General features: G+C 43.8%; 1 protein-coding gene across 1 annotated transcript in view; it reads left to right on the top strand.

Moving 5' to 3' along the window:
- The window catches only part of rbl2 (retinoblastoma-like 2 (p130)), a 28,289-nt gene extending 9,419 nt beyond the window's left edge, over nucleotides 1-18,870 (top strand). Inside the window, 19 exon segments of the mRNA XM_053318955.1 lie at nucleotides 3,484-3,644; nucleotides 4,999-5,063; nucleotides 6,106-6,277; nucleotides 6,385-6,548; nucleotides 7,324-7,436; nucleotides 7,531-7,634; nucleotides 9,308-9,445; nucleotides 10,420-10,584; nucleotides 11,257-11,365; nucleotides 12,044-12,316; nucleotides 12,435-12,634; nucleotides 13,484-13,660; nucleotides 14,259-14,330; nucleotides 15,386-15,485; nucleotides 17,374-17,618; nucleotides 17,793-17,921; nucleotides 17,923-17,967; nucleotides 18,644-18,763; nucleotides 18,766-18,870. Coding sequence (XP_053174930.1) covers nucleotides 3,484-3,644; nucleotides 4,999-5,063; nucleotides 6,106-6,277; nucleotides 6,385-6,548; nucleotides 7,324-7,436; nucleotides 7,531-7,634; nucleotides 9,308-9,445; nucleotides 10,420-10,584; nucleotides 11,257-11,365; nucleotides 12,044-12,316; nucleotides 12,435-12,634; nucleotides 13,484-13,660; nucleotides 14,259-14,330; nucleotides 15,386-15,485; nucleotides 17,374-17,618; nucleotides 17,793-17,921; nucleotides 17,923-17,967; nucleotides 18,644-18,763; nucleotides 18,766-18,813 — 2,600 coding nt within the window. The 3' untranslated portion in view covers nucleotides 18,814-18,870.
- Nucleotides 18,871-20,110: the final 1,240 nt, after the last annotated feature.

The following is a 20,110-nucleotide window of genomic DNA, read 5'->3' as shown; positions in this document are numbered from 1 at the left end:
GGGGAGGGAGAGGGAGAGAGGGAGAGAGGGAGAGTCAATCAAAAGTTTTGCTCTTTTTTTGCACTGGACATTTTCCAACTGTTGCCAAGCTTCCAGAGCCGTGTGTATCAGAGCAGCACTCACTTCCTGTTGACACCTAATGTTTCCTCTGCTGGCCACTGTAATTGTCCAGGAGGAACTTAATGAGAAAGGAAACGTCTCTCCTGCAGCTTCGTCAGCCTCACTATAAAAAAAATGACACTGCTTCAATTTATATTCAGACAGGAAGCCGACTAGAAGAAGGAAAGAGAAAAAAAATAAACCCAAATCGTACCAAGGAATTTAAAATGGCATGAAACCGTGTTGATCTTTTGACTTCCTGTGAAGGAAAAATAAAGAATGAAAGAATTTAAAGTGCAGATTCGCAGTTTTAAGTTTGTCTTTAAGCAGCAGACAGGTTTCAGATTTTCCTCTCTGTAATTATTCCTCCTGTTCATACTGACTGTTAATTCCTTGCATCATTTCTGAACCACAAATCATTCAATCAATAATTAATTTGTGAGAATTTCTTAACCCTTCGTGTCGTCCTCCCGGGTCAATTTGACCCCATCTCATTTGACTGTTTGACCTTCTTTCCTTCCTCCCTTCCTTCTCTCCTTACTTCCTTCCTCTTTTCCCTCTTACTCCTTTCCTTCCTTCCTTCCTTCCTCCCTTCCTTCTCTCCTTACTCCTTCCCTTCCTTCTCTCCTAACTTCCTTCCTCTTTTCCTTCCTCCCTTCTTTCCTGCCTCCCTTCCTCCCTTCCTTCCTCCCTTCTTTCCTTCCTTCCTTCCTTCCTCCTTTCCTTCCTTCCTTCCTCTTTTCCTCCTTACTCATTTCCTCCCTCCCTCCTTCCTGCCTCCCTTCCTTCCTTCCTTCTTTCCTTCCTACCTTCCTTCCTCCCTTCCTTCCTTCCTTCCTTCCTCCTTTCCTTCCTTCCTTCCTTCTCTCCTTACTTCCTTCCTCTTTTCCTCCTTGCTCCTTTCCTCCCTCCCTTCCTCCTTCCTGCCTCCCTTCCTTCCTTCCTTTCCTTCCTTCCTCCCTCCCTTCCTCCCTTCCTTCCTCCCTTCCTTCCCTTCCTTCCTTCCTTCCTTCCTTCCTTCCTTCCTTCCTTCCTTCCTTCCTTCCTTCCTTCCTTCCTTCCCTTCCTTCCTTTTCCCTCCTCTTCCTTTCCTTCTGTCCTGCCTTGACCTGAGGGCAACAGGAGGGTTAATGATGCTTTCAGAGAGCAGAGAGAGTTTATTCTTCAATTAATCATATTAAATGTGAATAAACAATATTTTTTAATGATAGTTAAATGCAAACACTCAAGATAAATGTGTATCAGCTGCACAACTTAAAGTCATAATATTTCCATTTTTGTATAATCTGGGTCACATTGTGTGTATTTAGAGAGAATTAATGTGTTTTAACCCTTTAAATACTGATTTATAATTAGCCTCTAGTCATAAATCTCCCGTTAGTCATTAATAAATCCTTCTGCTTGATTCATCTTATGGTTTAAAAGACATTCACAATCACTGTTTAATAGAATATGACGAATAAAACATTTTCAAAAGTAATTAATTTCAGTTTTTGTGACGTGTGGGTCACATTAACCCTTAAACAGACAACGTGCACCAGGAGATACAGACTCTTTAACCTTTGTGTTGTCCTCCCGGGTCCTTCCTCTGTCCTTCTTTCCTTCCTTCTTTCATCTGTCCTTCCTTCCTTCCTTCGTTCCTTCCTTCCTTCCTTCCTTCCTTCCTTCCTTCCTTCCTTCCTTCCTCAGATCTAAGTTCAACTGTTAGGGTAAATGTTCCCTCCTTCAGTCCTTTCTTCCTTCCTTCATCTGTCCTTCCTTCCTTCCTTCCTCCCTCCTTTCCTTCCTTCTTCCTCCCTTCCTTCCCTTCCTCCCTCCTTTCCTTCCTTCTTCCCTCCTTTCCTTCCTACCTTCCTTCCTTCCTCCCTCCTTCTTTTCCTTCCTTCTTCCTCCCTTCCTTCCCTTCCTCCCTCCTTTCCTTCCTTCTTCCCTCCTTTCCTTCCTACCTTCCTTCCTTCCTCCCTCCTTCCTTTCCTTCCTTCTTCCTCCCTTGCTTCCCTTCCTTCCTCCTTTCCTTCCTTCTTCCGTCCTTTCCTTCCTTCCTTCTTTCCTTCATTCCTTCCTTACTTGAGGTGCAAATGACATAACTAGTAAGGTCTGTTTAAGGGTTAAGGAAAAGTCCAGATAAAATAAATGTTTTTACAGGAGCCTGAACAGGAAGTAAAGGGTTAAGCTCCACTGTGACGTTTAAAACACACAAATATCTCTGTTTATGTTCAGTTTCTTTTTTCTTCAAAAGGTAGCAGTCTCCTTCTTCACTCTTCTTCACTGTTTTTGTTGGTGCATTTCTGTGTGTCATTGCGTCGTACCACCACGTGCAGATCAGTGCAACAGACTTTTAATTCACAGCAGACACATTTTGACTCGTCACAGCAGTAAAAGCGCAGATGTTACTGATAAAAAAAAAAGAAAAAGAAAAAGAAAGAACAATGGCTCTGTTATATTCAAGTAAACCGTGACAGCCAGACAGCGATCCTTTAATCATTCATTTTATAAAAGCTACACCTTCAGAGGCCGACACCTGTGCTTCTCCTACTGTCACATGATAAGATATCATCTGTCATAAACCAAATCATAAAAAACTAGCGTCAGGAATGTGTTTCATGTCGGCCATGTGTGAAAAACAAACAAACTGCTCTTAAGGACACGGCTCCCCTAGGAAAGGAGATAAGTTAATACTAAGAGAGACTGACACTGACAAATCATATTTCTTATTCTTTTAACCCTCCTGTTGTCCTCGGGTCAAGGAAGGACAGGAGGAAGGGAGGAAGTAAGGAGAGAAGGAAGGGAAGGAAGGAAAGGAGGAAGGATTGAAAGGAGTAAGGAGGGGAGGAAGGAAAGGAGGAAGAAAGGAAGGATTGAAAGGAGGAAGGAGGGAAGTAAGGAGAGAAGGAAGGGAGGAAGGAAAGGAGGAAGGAAGGAAGGAAGGAAGGAGAGAAGGAAGGGAGGAAGGAAAGGAGGGAGAAAGGAAGGATTGAAAGGAGTAAGGAGGGGAGGAAGGAAAGGAGGAAGGAAGGAAGGAAAGAAGTAAGGAGAGAAGGAAAGAAGGAAGGAAGGCAGGAAGGATCCTTCCTTTCCTCCCTCCTTCCTGCCTTCCTTCCTTCCTCCCTCCCTTCCTTCTCTCCTTCCTTCCTTCCCTTCCTTCTCTCCTTCCTTCATTCCTTCCTCCTTTCCTTCCTCCCTTCCTTCTCTCCTTCCTTCATTCCTTCCTCCTGTCCTTCCTTGAAAAATTAAAGAAAGAGGGAGGAAGGAAAGAAAGAATTCATACCAGCAGTTTTTAAATGTCTCAGACTTTCTTTGAACCAGACTCCTTCCTGCCATTAGGTTTTTTTTTGGCGTGTTGGTTACCAGCGTCCTCACCCCCGTCTGCTTCCTGTCCTGCAGGTCTACCAGAGGACTTCAGCAGTAAGGACTACCGGCCGGCCTCGGGCCCGTACTGCTTCATAGAGCAGCTGTGTGAGCTGCATGACGGCCTGGTGCTGGAGGCCAAAGGAGTCAAAGAACACTTCTGGAAACCGTTCATCAAGAAACTCTTCCACAAGAGGGTAATCCATCCATCTATCTATCTATCTATCTATCTATCTATCTATCTATCTATCTATCTACTGTTAATGAACTAGAGTGTATTAGAGTCACTGATAAGAAAAAATTTAATCTGAGATTTTCAGAATAAAGGTTTCTAAATGCATTTTTGCACAAAATGAGGAAACGCAAAGAGGGAATTGCTGTAATCATTCCATTAGAAGATCATAATGCACTTATAATGTGTTGGAGTGATACTTATAATGGGAGTTATGGGGGACAAAATCCACAGTCCTCCTTCTGTTTAAAAAAAAAAGTATTTAAAAGTTGATGTGAAGCTAACATGAAGCTTCAGTTTTGTCCAAATGAGTCAAATCTTCATCTTCTATGTTTGAGCGTTACAGTGTTTTTAGTATCAAAGTCTTTTTGTTCCTATACTTCCACCACAGCTCAACAGGAAACACTAAGAGGGAATCTGATGCTAAAAAGACTGTAAATGTGTCAGATATCACTTGATATGACTAACTCACACTGTTACCATAGTAACTATAATAACTATAGTAACTCACACTGCTGAAGCTCAATAGAAGCTGATCAGAGACTTTATAATGATTTAGTCCTCCATCACTTTACATTGAAAGCACATTTAAAGCTTTTAATATTCAGTATGAAGAACAGGAGGAATGATTACAGAGAGGGGGGGGGGAACTCTTTAACTGCTCATATGGACACCAGATTGTCAGATCTAGCTGTGAATTTCTTAAAATGTAATTATAAAATAAATGCATATTTCAGTCACCACTATGTTCTTAAAGTGTCCAAAGCAACACAAAGCAACACACAGAGCGACTGACAGCTGCAGCATCTGGAGCTAAAGTCAAGTCAGAGGTTCTCTGTGTGAAGTTTAAACAGCCAAATAAATTTGACTCAGAGTTAAATTTGGTATGAGAAAAAAAAGAGAGAGTTGAAAAGTTGTGAACTTTTCTTTTAATAACTTTGGTTTCAGTGGTAAATGTCTATTCTAATAAAAGTTTCTGCCTCTGAACTTCCTACAAGATGTGGTTTTACACATCCTACCAGCACAGTAACACACACACACACACACACACACACACACATACACATACACACACACACACACACACACACACACACATACACATACACACACACACATACACACACACACATACACATACACACACACACACATACACACCCACACACACACACATGCACACACACATACACACACACAATCACACACATACACACACACACACATGCACACACACACACACACACAGACACACACACTGGCCTGGTCTGCTGTGGTTCTTCTATAAAACTAGATTTCCTTTTCTTCACCTCTCACAGATCCTCAGAGGAAAAGAGGACGGGCTGACCGGCTTTCTGGATCCCATGAACTTCGGAGACAGTTTGTAAGTGTCGACCATCACCGCTGCATCATTATTCTTTGTGTTATTAACCCTTTACATAATGTTCAGGGTGTCAAACATGCGGCCCGTGGGCCAGATCCGGCCCACTTTCCTTATTCCTCCCTTCCTTACATCTTCCCTTCCTTCCTTCCTGTCTTCTTTTTCTTCCTTCTTTCCTTCCTTCCTGTCTTATTTTCCTTCCTTCCTTCCATCTTTCCTTCCTACCTTCCTTCCTTCCTTCCTTCCTGCCTTCCTTCTTTCCTTCCTTCCTTCCTTCCGTCTTTCATTCCTGTCTACTCTTCCTTCTCCTCCTTCTTTTCCTCCCTTTCTTCCTTCCATCCTTCCTTCCTTCCTTCCTTCCTTCCTTCCTTCCTTTATTCCTTCCGTCTTTCATTCCTGTCTACTCTTCCTTCTCCTCCTTCTTTTCCTCCCTTTCTTCCTTCCATCTTTCCTTCCTTCCTTCCTTCCTTCCTTCCTTCCTGCCTTCCTTACTTCCTTCCTTTATTCCTTCCGTCTTTCATTCCTGTCTACTCTTCCTTCTCCTCCTTCTTTTCCTCCCTTTCTTCCTTCCATCTTTCCTTCCTTCCTGCCTGCCTGCCTGCCTTCTTTCCTTCCTTCCTTCCTTCCTTCCTTCCTTCCTTCCGTCTTTCATTCCTGTCTACTCTTCCTTCTCCTCCTTCTTTTCCTTCCTTTCTTCCTTCTATCTGTCCTTCCTCCCTTTCTTCCCTCTATCTGTCCTTCCTCCCTTTCTTCCTTCCATCTTTCCTTCCTTCCTTTCTTCCTTCCTTTCATCTTTTTAATGATCCGGCCCATGTGAGATTAAATTGGACTGTATGTGGCCCTTAAATGAAAATGAGTTTGACACCTCTGTTCTAGACCTTTGACCCGGAATCTGATCTCTCTTGCGTGCATTGGTCTCAATTATTTTCTTTTTTTCTTTCTAATTAATTTATTCTTTGTTTTTTTTATTCCTTTAAAAAATAAAATAATAAATAAAGTTGGATTGATTGATTACCGAGCTCTAACCGACTCTCCTACTCTACAGCTTGTCTCTGACTCGGGTGTATGAGGAACATATTTTGGCCACCGGCAGCCTGGATGAGAGGATCTTCACCGGCGAGGGTGCGAGCGACGACATCGGCACCCCTGGTCCGTGCCTGTGTGAAGGGTCGGAGAACCAGGACAGCGCCACCTACAGGCTTCATGCCAACCTCACTGTAAGACTTTTTCTTTACCTTTATTTGCATCTTTCAAAAATCAAGATAAACAGACTCTTATTTTTGCTCTTTCTTCATCCTGCCGTCTCTCTTTCTCCTCTCCACAGGCGTCGGCTCTGAAGGTGTCGACTCCTCTGACAGGCAGGAAGTACATTCAGGAGAACCGCCTGGCGTCTCCGGTCTCGACCGCCATGAAGAGTGTCGGACGGCTCCACACGCTGCTGTCGGGAACCAAACAGGGACCGAGCGCTAAGCTAACGGAAACGCTCAAGTAGGTTCACTTTTCTTTACTGATGGTGTCTCTAAATCAGGGGGGTCAAACATGAGGCCCGTGGGCCAGAACAAGCCCGCAGAGGGGTCCAATCCGGCCCACTTTCCTTCCTCTCTTCTTTTCCTTCCTTCTTTTCTTCCTCTCTTTTTTTACCTCCTTTCTCCCTTTCTTCCATCTCTCTTTCCTGTCTTCTTTACCTTCCTTCCTTCCTTCCTTATTTTCCTTCCTTCCTTCCTTCCTTCCTTCCTCCCTCTCTTTCCTGTCTTCTTTACCTTCCTTCCTTCCTTCTCCTTTCTTCCTTCCTTCCTTCCTTCCTGTCTTCTTTTCCTTCCTTCTTTCCTTCTTCTCTTCCTTCCTTCCTTCCTTCCTTCCTTCCTTCTGTTCGTCTGGCCTTCCTTCCTTCCTCCCTTCCTCCCTTTCTCCCATCTTTCCATCCTGTCTTCCTTTCTTCTTTCTTTCTTTCTTTCTTTCCTTCCTTCCTTCCTTCCATCCTTCTATCCTTCCTGTCTTATTTTCCTTTCTTCCTTCTTTCCTTCCTTCCTTCCATCTGTCCTTTCTGTCGTCCTTTCTTCCGTTCTTCTGTTCTTCCTTCCTTTAATCCTTCCTTCCTTCCTTTCCTCTTTTTAATAATCCAGCCCACATGAGATCACATCGAGCTGTATGTGGCCCTTGAATGAAAATGAGTTTAACCCTCCTAACTTGTATCTGCTCTGTACAGTCTTGTGCTGCAGTTTAATAACACTAACTGTCATCTCTTTACCTTTTTATATCTCAGGACCTGTGCTAGAGACCCCAGTGATGTCATCAGCCAGCGCCTGAAGGACATGTTCGAGCTCTTCTCCCAACATTACGAAGACAGCGGGGCAGAGAACAGGAGCATGGGGAAAGGTACGAGAAGATGCAGGTTAAGATTCATAATCAGCTGTTGGCGTTTGATAGATTTGCTTCCCTAAACTGTCTGAATTATCATTTTTTCCTGTAGACATGGCAGTGAAGTATTTCCACCTGGCAGAGGCGCTGTACTACCGGATTCTGGAGTCCATCATTGAGAGAGAAAAGATGATTTTGGGAGATGCTGACTTATCTGTGAGTAAAAACCACACAGCTTTTAGCCTCTTTCCAGTGCTGCAGATATTAAACTTAGGCTGGAGTTGAATATAAGTAAAAAAAATCAACATTGAAAGGGGACAAAAAATATCCATCCCTTGTTTCTATCCATTAGAAAACTGAAGAATCAATCCGAGTATAAACTTTGACCCTCTGGTAAACAAAATATAAAGCCTGTAAATGCAAAACCAACAGTCTCCAGCTCTCCTTTTGTCCCCACCTCCAACAGACTGCTAAACAAATAATCGATTGTACAATTGTTTATATTAACTGACTAGGTTGTGTACACAGTGTAGTATGGTTTCATGAGTAATACTGACTACGGGTAATAGTAAGTGGAGTACGACTTAATTTGTTTAATTTTATATCTAAATGTATGGACTTTGCCTCCTTTACACATCTGATTTTCACCTTTAATTGTGTTATATAAGCTTTACCTCTTTACTGACCACCAGTCATTGAGTTTTTATCATGTTAGGAGTATTTTGTTTATTCTATCTAGTCTATTTGTATATGTGTTTGGCTGGTGTTTCCTTCCTTCTTTCCTTCCTTCCTTCCTTCCTATTCACTTGAATGAGTTAGTGTGTCCATACTTATGACTGACACTGTACATATAGAGATTTTGCACCATTATTGTGCAGCTTGTATTTTTCTATATGCAGCTGGAGCCTAAAATACATCCACCCCATGGGACAATAAAGTATATTTTATCTTATTTAAACCTCTGCATTGCCAGAACTTGGTCTCAGCTGTGTATAAAAAATAATTTGTCTTTAAAATGTAAATGTTCAAATGTTCAGTGCATATAATCACCAGTATACAGAGACCTTATAGGTTTGTGTCTTTATTTACTCTGAAGACTTCAAACTTTCTTCTTGGTAAATTAACCCTTTGTAGGTCTACTAGAGGTCACTTTGTGTCATGATAGTTCTATGGTTGCTATAGATACAGTTTGTTCTATGGTTGCTATAGATACAGATTGTTCTATGGTTGCTATAGATACAGGTTGTTCTATTCTAGTGTATAAATGAAGAATAACACAAATCACTGCTGACATCAGAGATCCTGCTGGAGACTTTTTATGGAGTTGAGTTTCATTTTTTCATCTTGTACACGAACAGAATGAGACTCTAACATGTTTTTAATAAAAGTTTAGAACAAATGAGGTGTGAATGAGATCTGTAAAACATCAAATTTAGGGTCAATGAGAAAAATAAAATCCATGTTTTATGTTGTCATGGCCTCAAAGAGGAAGGAAAAGCAAAACAATGATTTTTTTTAGATAGCACTTTCTTGGTGTGACCTACAAAGGGTTAAAGTCAGAGGTTTTGTGGATGTGTGGATGTCCTTCTACGGTGACCCTGACCTATACTGTAGCAATGATTTAAAGTTTTTGCGGGGGAGATAATAGATGAAGTTATTTCGTAGGACACATTGTTCTCATCTTGCAAATACAAACACTCAGTTTCTCTGAAAGGAAACAAACATCTGATCTACAGACTGTAACAGTGTGAGCCTGCTGATGAAATAGTTTACACTGTTTCAAGTAGTTTATACGTGTTCTTGTCCTGACACGTTCTGTTCCTGGAAGTGAGTAATGAAATTGTATTTGCGTGTGTGTGTATTTGCGTGTGCGTGTGTGTGTATTGCAGTGTATTTTGGAGCAGGATATCTTCCACCGCTCCTTGCTGGCCTGCTGTCTAGAGATCGTCGTCTTCTCCTACAGACCTCCGGGAGATTTCCCCAACATGATCCGAATCTTCCGGCTCCCGGCTTATCATTTCTACAAGGTATCGATACGTCCGATCAATAACACTTTAATTCAGACTGCAGGCAAATCAGATTTATCTCTCAAATTAGATCTTTAAGACTGTCTGCACTGTTATTTTCAAGTGATAAGATCAGATTTGTGTGTCCAGATATCACCAGCTTATCTGTATGAGTTGCTATGGTAACGATTTAAGTCATCCCTCTGGATTTGATGTCATTGTTGTGTGTTGAGTTGCGAGTGAAGCATCAAATTTCAAAACATATCCAAGTGTGGCTTTAATTCACATTTCATGTTTGTGTGTTTTGGGGTTTTTTTTGCTGTCCAGACTTTTTAAAATCAATCTAGACAATAAGGAGAAGAACTTTATTTTTATAGCACCTTGTAATTGTAAAGTGTTTTACAATAAAATAAATTACATACACCAAGTAACTCACATTTAAAGGGGCGAAAAGGAGCATAAAGCTATGTTAAAAAAGAACAACAGCAAATAACACATTAATGGAATAAGATTTATAGTAAAAAGTACATAGTAAAAGTAGCTAAAACATAGAATAAAGAGAATATATAAAATCAAGTAAAATACAACATTTTAAAAGCTGTGCAGTTGTGCATCAGTGTGAAGATGATGATAGAAAAAATACATTTGGATATGAAAACTGATTTGGGCAGTCTGAACAAGGCTTTATACACGCTTTCAATAATCACTACTGCATGATTTAAAAAAATAAAACAAGAATATTTTAAATGCCAGAAACCAAAAAGGTGAAATATCAGCTATATTGCAACACAGTGATGAAATTTGGAAAAAGCATCAAACAACAAAGTTCATAATGCAAAATTAAAAAATGCAAAACAGTGAAGTAGAAAAATCTGTATTTGGAGTTAAGTAAAAGCTCCTTGTGTGTGTGTGTGTGTGTGTGTGTGTGTGTGTGTGTGTGTGTGTGTGTGTGTGTGTGTGTGTGTGTGTGTTGATATGTATGTGCATCCGTGCAGGTGATCGAGGTGTTGGTGCGGTCGGAGCAGGGTCTGTTTCGGGAGGTAGTGAAGCACCTGAACCAGGTGGAGGAGCAGGTGCTGGAGAGCCTGGCCTGGACCAGCGACTCCCCGCTGTGGGAGAGCCTCCGAGGGGCCAAAGACCGCGTCCCTGCCTGCCAGGAGGTCCGCCAACACACACACTATAGAATATTACATTTATTATGTGTGTGTACAGCAGAGGTGTCAAAATCATTTTCATTCAAGGGCCACAAACAGACCAATTTGATCTCATGTGGGCCGGACCATTAAAAAGATGGAAGGAAGGAAGGAAGGAAGGAAGGAAGGAAAGAAAAAAGACAGGAAGGAAAGATGGATGGAAGGAAGGAAGGAAGGAAGGAAAAGAAGACAGGAAGGAAAGATGGAAGGAAGGACAGATGGAAGGAAGGAAGGAAGGAAGGAAGGAAGGAAGGAAAAAAGACAGGAAGAAAAGTTGAAAGGAAGGAAGGAAGGAAGGAATGAAAGAAGGAAAGATGGAAGGAAGGAAGGGAAGAAGGGAGGAAGGAAGGAAAAGAAGACAGGAAGGAAAAGATGAAAGGGAGGAAGGAAGGAAGGAAGGAAGGAAGGCAGGAAGGACGGAAGGAAGGAAGGAAGGAAAAAAAGACAGGAAGGAAAGTGGACCGAAATGGACCTCTCTGCGGGCCAGTTCTGGCCCACGGGCCGCATGTTTGACACCCCTGATGTACAGTTTGAGTGTGTGGTTGTGTGTGTGTGTGTGTGTGTGTTAAATTAAATACTTTGTGGTGTGTGTGTGTGTGTGTGTGTGTGTGTGTGTGTGTGTGTGTGTGTGTGTTTCAGGTGATGCCTCCTCAGTATCTGGAACAGAACGATGAGAGCAGCTCCGGCAGCGTTCCTCTGACTCCCATCAACCACGGACCGGATCTCAACACCAGCAGCACTGTCAAAGGTTGGAGCGTTTGTTAACTTGACACATGAAGAGAAATACACATCAATGTTTCTTTTCCTGAGAGAAATACTTCCTTCCTTTCCTTCCTTCCTTCCTTCCTTCCTTCCTTCCTTCCTTCCTGCCTTCCTTCCTTCCTTCCTTCCTTCCTTCCTTTCCTTCCTTCCTTTCTTCCTTCCTCCTTTCCTTCCACCCTTCCTTCTCTCCTTACTTCCTTCCTCTTTTCCTCCCTCCCTGCTTACTCCTTTCCTTCCTTCCTTCTTTCCTCATTCCTTCCTTCCTTCCTTCCTCTTTTTCTTCCACCCTTCCTTCTCTCCTTACTTCCTTCCTCTTTTCCTCCCTCCCTGCTTACTCCTTTCCTTCCTTCCTTCCTTCCTTCCTTCCTTCCTTCCTCCATTCCTTCCTTCCTTCCTTCCTCTTTTCCTTCCACCCTTTCTTCTCTCCTTACTTCCTTCCTTCCTCCCTCCCTTCCTTCCTCCTCCCTTCCTCCTGTCCTTCCTTGACCTGAGTTTCTGCTCTAAAAACAAGCAACATGTTGCACCTATGAAAACACAAATATCTGCCCGATGTGTCGGTCAACCCTTAATCTGTTTATCAGAAACATTGATTTTATTTTTTTTTATATTTGATTTCTGAAGTAAAAACATAAGCATACCCCCCCCCCCCCCCCCTCTCCTGCAGGTGTGTCCCCCTCCCCCACCACCCTGCTGGACCGCTACAGCTCTCCTCCCACCGGCTCGGCTCGGAGGCGTCTCTTTGTCGACATGGCCGATGCCGATTCAGGAGTCACCTCCACCGGCTCCTCGGGCTCCACCGGTGCAGTGCCTGCCGCCGTCGCCAAAACCAGCCAGGCCAGCCTTGTCACAACCATCCCGGCTGGGCAGACTGTGGTCACCATGGCAACCGCCACAGTCACGGCCAACAACGGGCAGACAGTCACCATACCTGTGCAAGGTGAGAGACTGAATGTTGTTTTTATGTTAACCTTGACATACTGTTCAGAGCCAAATTTGACTCAAATAATAGTGAACTAGCCCTTTAATAACAAAAACTTGACCTTTGACCTCCGCAGGTATAGCCAATGAGAGCGGAGGCATCACGTTCATCCCCGTTCAGGTGAGTGTGACGGGACAGGGCGGAGCCACGCTACAGCAGCTGTCCGCACAGACTCTGGGAGGCACCCTCACCGTCCAATCAGCGTCCACCAAGCCAGCCCCCAAACCAGCGAGCAGTCCGCTGAAGAAAGGCTCGCTGTCTCTGTTCTTCAGGAAGGTACGAGGTCAACATGTCTGCTGTCTATTCTGTTCTGACACACACACACACACACACACACACACACACACACACACACACAAACACACAAGCACACAAGCACACACACACAAAAACACACAAAAACACACAAGCACAGAAGAATGGAATAAGAGCAAAATACACACAGTCTGTCTATCTCTCTCACACACACTCTCACATACACACACACACATATATAAGCGCGCACACACACACACACACACACACACACACACACACACACACACACACACAAGCACAGAAGAATTGAATAAGAGCAAAATACACACAACTAGTCTCTCTCTCTTCCTCACTCTCACACACACACACACACACAAGCACACATACATACATACACACACACACACACACACACAGACACACACACACAAGCACAAGCACAGATACACACACACACACACACACACACACACACACACACACACACAAGCACAAGCACAGATACATACACACACACACACACATAAGCACAGAAGAATGGAATAAGAGCAAGATACAAACACTCTCTTTCTCCCTCTCTCTGCTACATCTAGTCTCTCTCTCTCTCACACACACACACACACATACACACACACACACACACACACACACACACACACACACACACACACACACACACACACACACACACACACACACACACACACACACACACAGCCCTAGTTTTTATGCGTTATCAGCCACTAGGGACTCACACATTTCGTTGTACTGCTGTGCAAAGACAATAAAGGCATTGAATTGTATTTGCATTAAGGTCCATTGTGTTTGTCATTCTGTTATATTTGAACTCGTACTTCCTGTCTTTAGGTGTATCACCTGGCCAGCGTGCGTCTCCGAGATCTTTGCGCCAAACTGGACATCACACCGGACCTGAGGAGGAAGATCTGGACCTGTTTTGAATATTCTCTGGTGAACTGTACGGAGCTGATGATGGACCGTCACCTGGATCAGCTGCTCATGTGTGCCGTCTACGTCATGGCCAAGGTGTGTGTGTGTGTGTGTGTGTGTGTGTGTGTGTGTGTGTGTTTAACCCTCCTGTTGTCCTCAGGTCAAGGAAGGAGTAAGGAGGAAAAGAGGAAGGAAGGAAGGAAGGAAGGAAGGAAGGAAGGAAGGAAGGAAGGAAAGAAGGAAGGAAAGAAGGAAGGAAGGAAGGAAGGAAGGAAGGAAGGAAGGAAAGGAGAAAGGAATTTGGGAGGAAGGAAAAGAGGAAGGAAGGAAGGAAGGAAGGAAGGAAAGGAGTAAGGACGAAAAGAAGAAGGAAGGAAGGAAAGAAAGGAGTAAGGAAGGAGGGAGGGAGGAAGGAAGGAAGGAAGGAAGGAAGGAAGGAAGGAAGGAAAGAAAGAAAGGAGTAAGGAAAGGAGGGAGGGAGGAAAAGAGGAAGGAAGGGAGGAGGGAACAAAGAAAGAGGGGAGGAGGGGAAGAAGGAAGGAAAAATTTAAGAAAGACGGAAGAAGGAAGGAAAGAAGGAACAGTCAAAAGAGAGATGGGGTCAATTTGACCCGGGAGGACGACAGGAGGGTTAAATACATGAACACCCCTCCATACTCCTGCTCATGTCTCTGTTTTCTTTGTTCTTCATCAGGTGACCAAAGAAGATAAATCCTTCCAAAACATCATGAAGTGTTATCGCTCGCAGCCTCAAGCCAGCAGCAATGTAAGAAACTCTGAGTCAGCACACACACACACACACACACACACACACGCGTTACATCTTTTTCACCTTTTGATTTCCTCCGATGCAGCAGTAATTTGTCGATACATGAAACACAATTTTCAGTGATACTACTTTTCATCCTAAATAAGAAGACAATCTGGGTTAGAGGAAGGAAATGAGGGGGGGAGGAAGGAGGGAATGAAGGAAGGAAGGAAGGAAGGGAAGAAGGAAAGAAGGAAGGAAGGTAGGTAGGAAGGAAGGAAAGAAAGAAGGACAGAGGAAAGAAGGTAGGAATGAAGGAAAGAAGGAGGGAGGGAGGAAGGAGTAAGGAAGGGAGGAAGAAGGAAAGAAAGGAGGGAGGAAGGAAGGAAATAAGGAGGGACGGAGGAAAGAAAGAGAGAAGGAAGGAAGGGAGGGAGGGAGGAAGGACAGAAAGAAGTAAGAAAGGGGGATGCAGGAAGGAAAGAAGGAAGTGAGGAAAGAGAGAGGAAATAGTGAATATTTTGTCAGACACTGATTCCACTTCCACCTTAAAATGACTCTCAGCCTGACTACTCCTAATACTCCTCTGTGTGGTAATATTAAGGAAGGAAAGGAGGACAGAGGAAAGAAGGTTGGAAGGAAGGAAGGAAAGAAGAAGGAAAGAAAGGAGGAAGGAAGGAAAGAAGAAGGAAAGAAAGGAGGAAGGAAGGGAAGAAGAAGGAAGGAAATGAGGGAGGGAGGGAGGAAGGAGTAAGGAAGGGAGGAAGAAGGAAAGAAAGGAGGGAGGAAAGAAAGAGAGAAGGAAGGAAGGAAAGGAAGGAGGAAGGGAGGAAGGAAGGAAAAGAAGGACAGAGGAAAGAAGGTAGGAATGAAGGAAAGAAGGAGGGAGGGAGGGAGGAAGGAGTAAGGAAGGGAGGAAGAAGAAATGAAAGGAGGGAGGAAAGAAAGAGAGAAGGATGGAAGAAAGGGGGATGGAGGAAGGAAAGAAGGAAGTGAGGAAGGAAGACTGTGAAGCAGGAGAGGACACCACATCACCTCTAATAGTAACCGAGGCTCATTTTATGTGTTTTCAGGTCTATAGGAGCGTGCTGATCTCAGGGAGGAAGAGGAATCACTCCAGCAGCAACGACTCCAACAAACAGAACTCACCTCCTGACAGCAGCCAGGAGACAGGTATGAAAACTGAAAGCACTTCCATCCTTCTGTCCTTCCTTCCTCCCTCCCTCCCTCCTTCTTTCTTTCTTTCCTTCCTTCCTCCCTCCCTCCTTCTTTTTTCCTTCCTTCCTCCCTTCTTCTTTTCCTTTCTCCCTCCCTCCTACCTTCCTTCCTTCTTTCCTCTGTCCTTCCTCCTTTCCCTCTTTCCTTTCTTTCCTTCCTTTTTTCCTTCCTCCATCCCATTTTCTTCCATCCTTCTGTCTTTCCTTCTTTCCTCCCTCCCTCCTTCTTTCTTTCCTTACTTTGAGAGACAATGATCAACACTTTCATCACAGTTTTCTGACATTTTATGGACGTGCAGATTGTGTTAAATGGAAGGAGGGCAGGAAGGATGGAAGGGAAAGAAGGAAGGAGGGAAGGAAGGAAGGAAGGACAGGAGGGAGGAAAGAAGGGAGGAAGGGAGGAATGAAGGAAGGAGGGAGAGAGGAAAGAAGGAGGGAGGGAGGAAGGGAGGGAGAAAGGAAAAGAGGAAGGGAGGAAGGAGGTAGGAAGAAGGAAGGAAGGAAGGAAGGAGGGAGCAAGGAAGGAAGGAAGGAAGGAAGGGAGGAAGGAGGGAGGGAGGAAGGACGGAAAGAAAGAAAGAGGGAGGGAGGAAAGGAAGGATGGAGGAAAGAAGGAAGGTAGGAGGGAGGGAGAAAGGGAAGAAAGAAGGAGGGAGGCAGGAAAGGAAGGACAGAAGGATGGAAGAAAGGGGGATGGAGGAAGGAAAGAAGGAAGGAGGATTGTGCAGATTGTGTTAAATGTACAGTACCAGTCAGAGGTTTAGACACACTTTCCCATTCGATGAAAAAGAGCATAAATTAATCTAAAGGAAGGAAGGAAGGAAGGAAGGAAGGAGGGAGGGAGGAAGGAAGGATGGAAGGAAGGGGGATAAAGCACCTCAGCACTCAGTTACAAATGTTTCTAGTTAAAAGTGCTGTATGAAATATGTTTTAGACTCACGATGAACAGATTTTAAGAAAAAATGGTGAAAATGAGACAGCAGAACCAGAGATAACGCCATTTTTTATTGCACTCCTTGCTCATCCTTGTCAAAACCTGGTGCCTACATTGCCCACAATGCAACAGAGATTTGGGTGTGTAATGCTATCAGTGGCTAATTTAGTTTAGTTTAGTTTATTTGGATCCCCATTAGCTGTTACCCAGGCAACAGCTACTCTTCCTGGGGTCCATGTTAAAATAAATAATGTATCCAAGAGCTGCTAGCCTCCAGCAGAGATGAGGAGCAACAGAGGTCTGATAACTCCACACCTCCAGATTTCTTTACATTTTTAAAGCTTGTAGTCGGCTCCCAACAGATGCTAACTCAAGTGACATCATCAGTGACATCATCAGTGACATCATCAGTGACATCATCAGTGACATCATCAGTGACATCATCAGTGACATCATCAGCTTCCTATAGAGACACAAAAGGCTTTATACTACCTTTATTTACACATAAAACACAGCTGAGGTGGAAAATACCTGCATCTCATTGACTTGAAATTCAATCTGCAGGCTGTGTCTCTTCACTGTGCCATTTCTTAAACATACAGATCTTTAATAATCACATTTTTTAAACCAAGACAAAATTAAATGACTCTCTCTCTCCTCTTCTGAAGCTCTGTGGAGTTTTTTTTTCAGCCTCTTTCAGATCCTAGTTTTGGTTTTTGTGGCACATTTCCTGTCTGGTTCAGTCTCAGCTGTTTTCTGATAAATCCACTGCAAAACAATAGAGACTAGCTGGTGAAAATGGAGACAAAGCTTTAAGGAGAACACCTGAAAACATTAAAACCCAAATAAATAAAAAAAGATCTTAATCACTCTCATCTTCTTTGCTGCTGTCATTATTATCTCCTCCCAGCAGGTGGAGACAACAGTCCGGTTCCCATTCGCTCCAGCAGCACCTTGCCTGGTCCGCAGCCTGGCAGCGCTCCCTCCACCCCCAACAAGAACTCCTCCTCCTCCCCCTCTTCCTCCTTTTCCTCCTCCGTCGCAGGTGACGGCGAGGAGGAGCGAGGAGATCTAATTCACTTCTACAACAACGTTTACATCAAACAGATGAGACACTTTGCTCTTCGGTACTCTCCGAGGTCGCCAACTGCAGGGGTACGAGCATGAAGCTAATCTCTGAATTAATTTTTTTTATATTTTAAAGGGTCATTCTGTGAAAAATTATAACATTAGAAATTAGAAATGAGCAGTTAAACACATTAGAAACATTAGAAATTAAACATGTTAGTTAATAATAATTCTGTGTGTGTGTGTGTGTATTTTATGCAGGTGGAGACCCCCCCTCTGTGTCCGTACCCCACCCTGAGGACCGGCTCTCCTCGCCGGATGCTTCTGTCCAGCAAACACTCCATTTACATCTCACCGCACAAGACGAGCGCCGCCCCGACGCCGACGACCCCCCCGTGACAAGATTTACTACTACATCTGCAGCAGCCCCCCCAATGTGAGAGACACACACACACACACACACACACACACACACACACACACACACACACACACACACACACACACACACACACACACACACACGCGCACACACACACACACACTGTTATATCTGCAGCAGCCCCCCCAATGTGAGAGAGACACACACATATATAAAAAATGGTAAAAATTTTGCTTCAAATCCAAAATTTTCACCTTTGATTGCTACAGTTGTAAGAAAATGAGGGAGGGAGGAAGGAGGGAATGAAGGAAGGAAGGTAGGAAGGAAGGAAGGAAGGAAAGAAGGTAGGAAGGAAGGAAAGAAAGAAGGAGGGAGGGAGGAAGGAAGGAGTAAGGAAGGGAGGAAGAAGGAAAGAGAGGAAGAAGGAAGGAGTAAGGAAGGGAGGAAGAAGGAAAGAGAGGAGGGAGGAAGGAAGAAGGAAGGAAATAAGGAGGGAGGGAGGAAAGAAAGAGAGAAGGAAGGAAGGGAGGGAGGGAGGGAGGAAGGACAGAAGGAAGGAAGAAAGGGGGATGGAGGAAGGAAGTTTAAAGAGCACATATCAGACACTATATTTACATTCTGGGGCTTTGCTTGAATATCTTTGCCTGACATCTCACATTTTGGCTCGTTTGTAAACCTGAGAAACCACCTCTGACCTCTCTGACCTTTGACCCCCCCCCCCCCTCCTCAGCGTCTCCAAGAGATCAACAGCATGATCCGGACCGGAGAGACTCCCACCAGGAAGCGCAGCATGCCTCTGGAGGACGACACGTCACCCAAGAGGGTTTGCCCCGACAACCACTCGGCTCTGCTCTCCGCCGGCTACAGGACGTCGCCAACGACCGCAGCTCCTCCCACTGAGTCACACACACACATATATATACACACACAGAGTACCACGATATCACCATAGTAACACCATAGTAACACCACTTGTATCATCATGCTACGACAACAGCAAGCTTCATACACTCTGTCACAGGCTCATCTTCCTTTTTGGAGCATTTTGGTCACTTTTAATTATATTTATAATGAAGTTTAATGAAAAACACAGCTTCATCAGTCACTGCAGCTGACTGGATGTTTGTTTCTTGCACGTTTAAGTTAAAAAAGGACAAAGAGACTCAGCTTTTATATGAGAATTTACACCAGGGCTGGGTATCGTTTAAAAAATGACGATACCAGTACCAATCATAGACTGTATAAAAGAAATGGACGTAACATCCGTGACGTTACCCATTGGTTTGTGGACTGCTGCTCGGAAGCCAATACTTTCGAATCTGGGCAGCGCCATCTTGAAAATTTCAGGTGCATGCTGGGAAAAATAAAGACACAGATTCTACTTATATGGGCATGAGGCGGGGCCATGGGCGGAGCGGGGAGGTTGCTATGGTTGCGAGGGCTGGATCTCGAGGGCATTGGTCAATCAACCTGTCAATCAGGACGTAGCCACGCCCTAATGCATACCCTGTTTTATCATCACATATAAAATCAGGGAGGCCAAAATTTCACAAATGAATATCATGCTAACTCAAATTCACCACGACTTCACCACCACAGACGGGTCGTAGCTGCTGTGGCAGTGGACCAATCACATTAAACATTGCACAGAACGCTTGTGTTAATTGGCTGTGAGTGAGTGAGTGAGTGAGTCCATACAAATAATCATACTTTCTGGCTCCGGGTGCAAAAAAGGATCGATTGCAGGTAATACTTGGATAATACTTGGTATCAATGTATTTGGATTGAGTACTGATACCCATCTCTACTTTACATTATACTTTATAGGATGAAATGAATCCTGTTTAATGACCAAAATGCTCCTAAAAATCTGATTAAGTCCTGTGGTCAGACAAGCTCCTGAACTCCTGCAGCTCTGAAGCTCTTCAACTAATCTAATGAGAGAGTGGTCATCAATCAATCAATCAATTAATCAATCAAGTCAGTTTTATTTATATAAGGAAGTGATCTCAGCAGGTTTTTTTAGACCCCATAAACAGCAACTTGGTGACAGCAAGAAGGGAAAACTCCCCTTTAATGGGTTTTGGTTGAGAGAGAAAGAGAGAGACGGAGGGTGAAAAGAGGAAAAGAGAGATAGAGAGAAGCACAGCAACAACAATATATTATAATAATTTAATAATCACGATGTTCAGATCAA

The sequence above is a fragment of the Scomber japonicus genome, chromosome 5 (genome assembly GCF_027409825.1).
Source record: "Scomber japonicus isolate fScoJap1 chromosome 5, fScoJap1.pri, whole genome shotgun sequence".
NCBI classification, from domain to species: Eukaryota; Metazoa; Chordata; class Actinopteri; order Scombriformes; family Scombridae; genus Scomber; species Scomber japonicus.
Note: the sequence above shows the minus strand (reverse complement) of the source record. Positions and strands in the feature narration are given on the sequence as shown.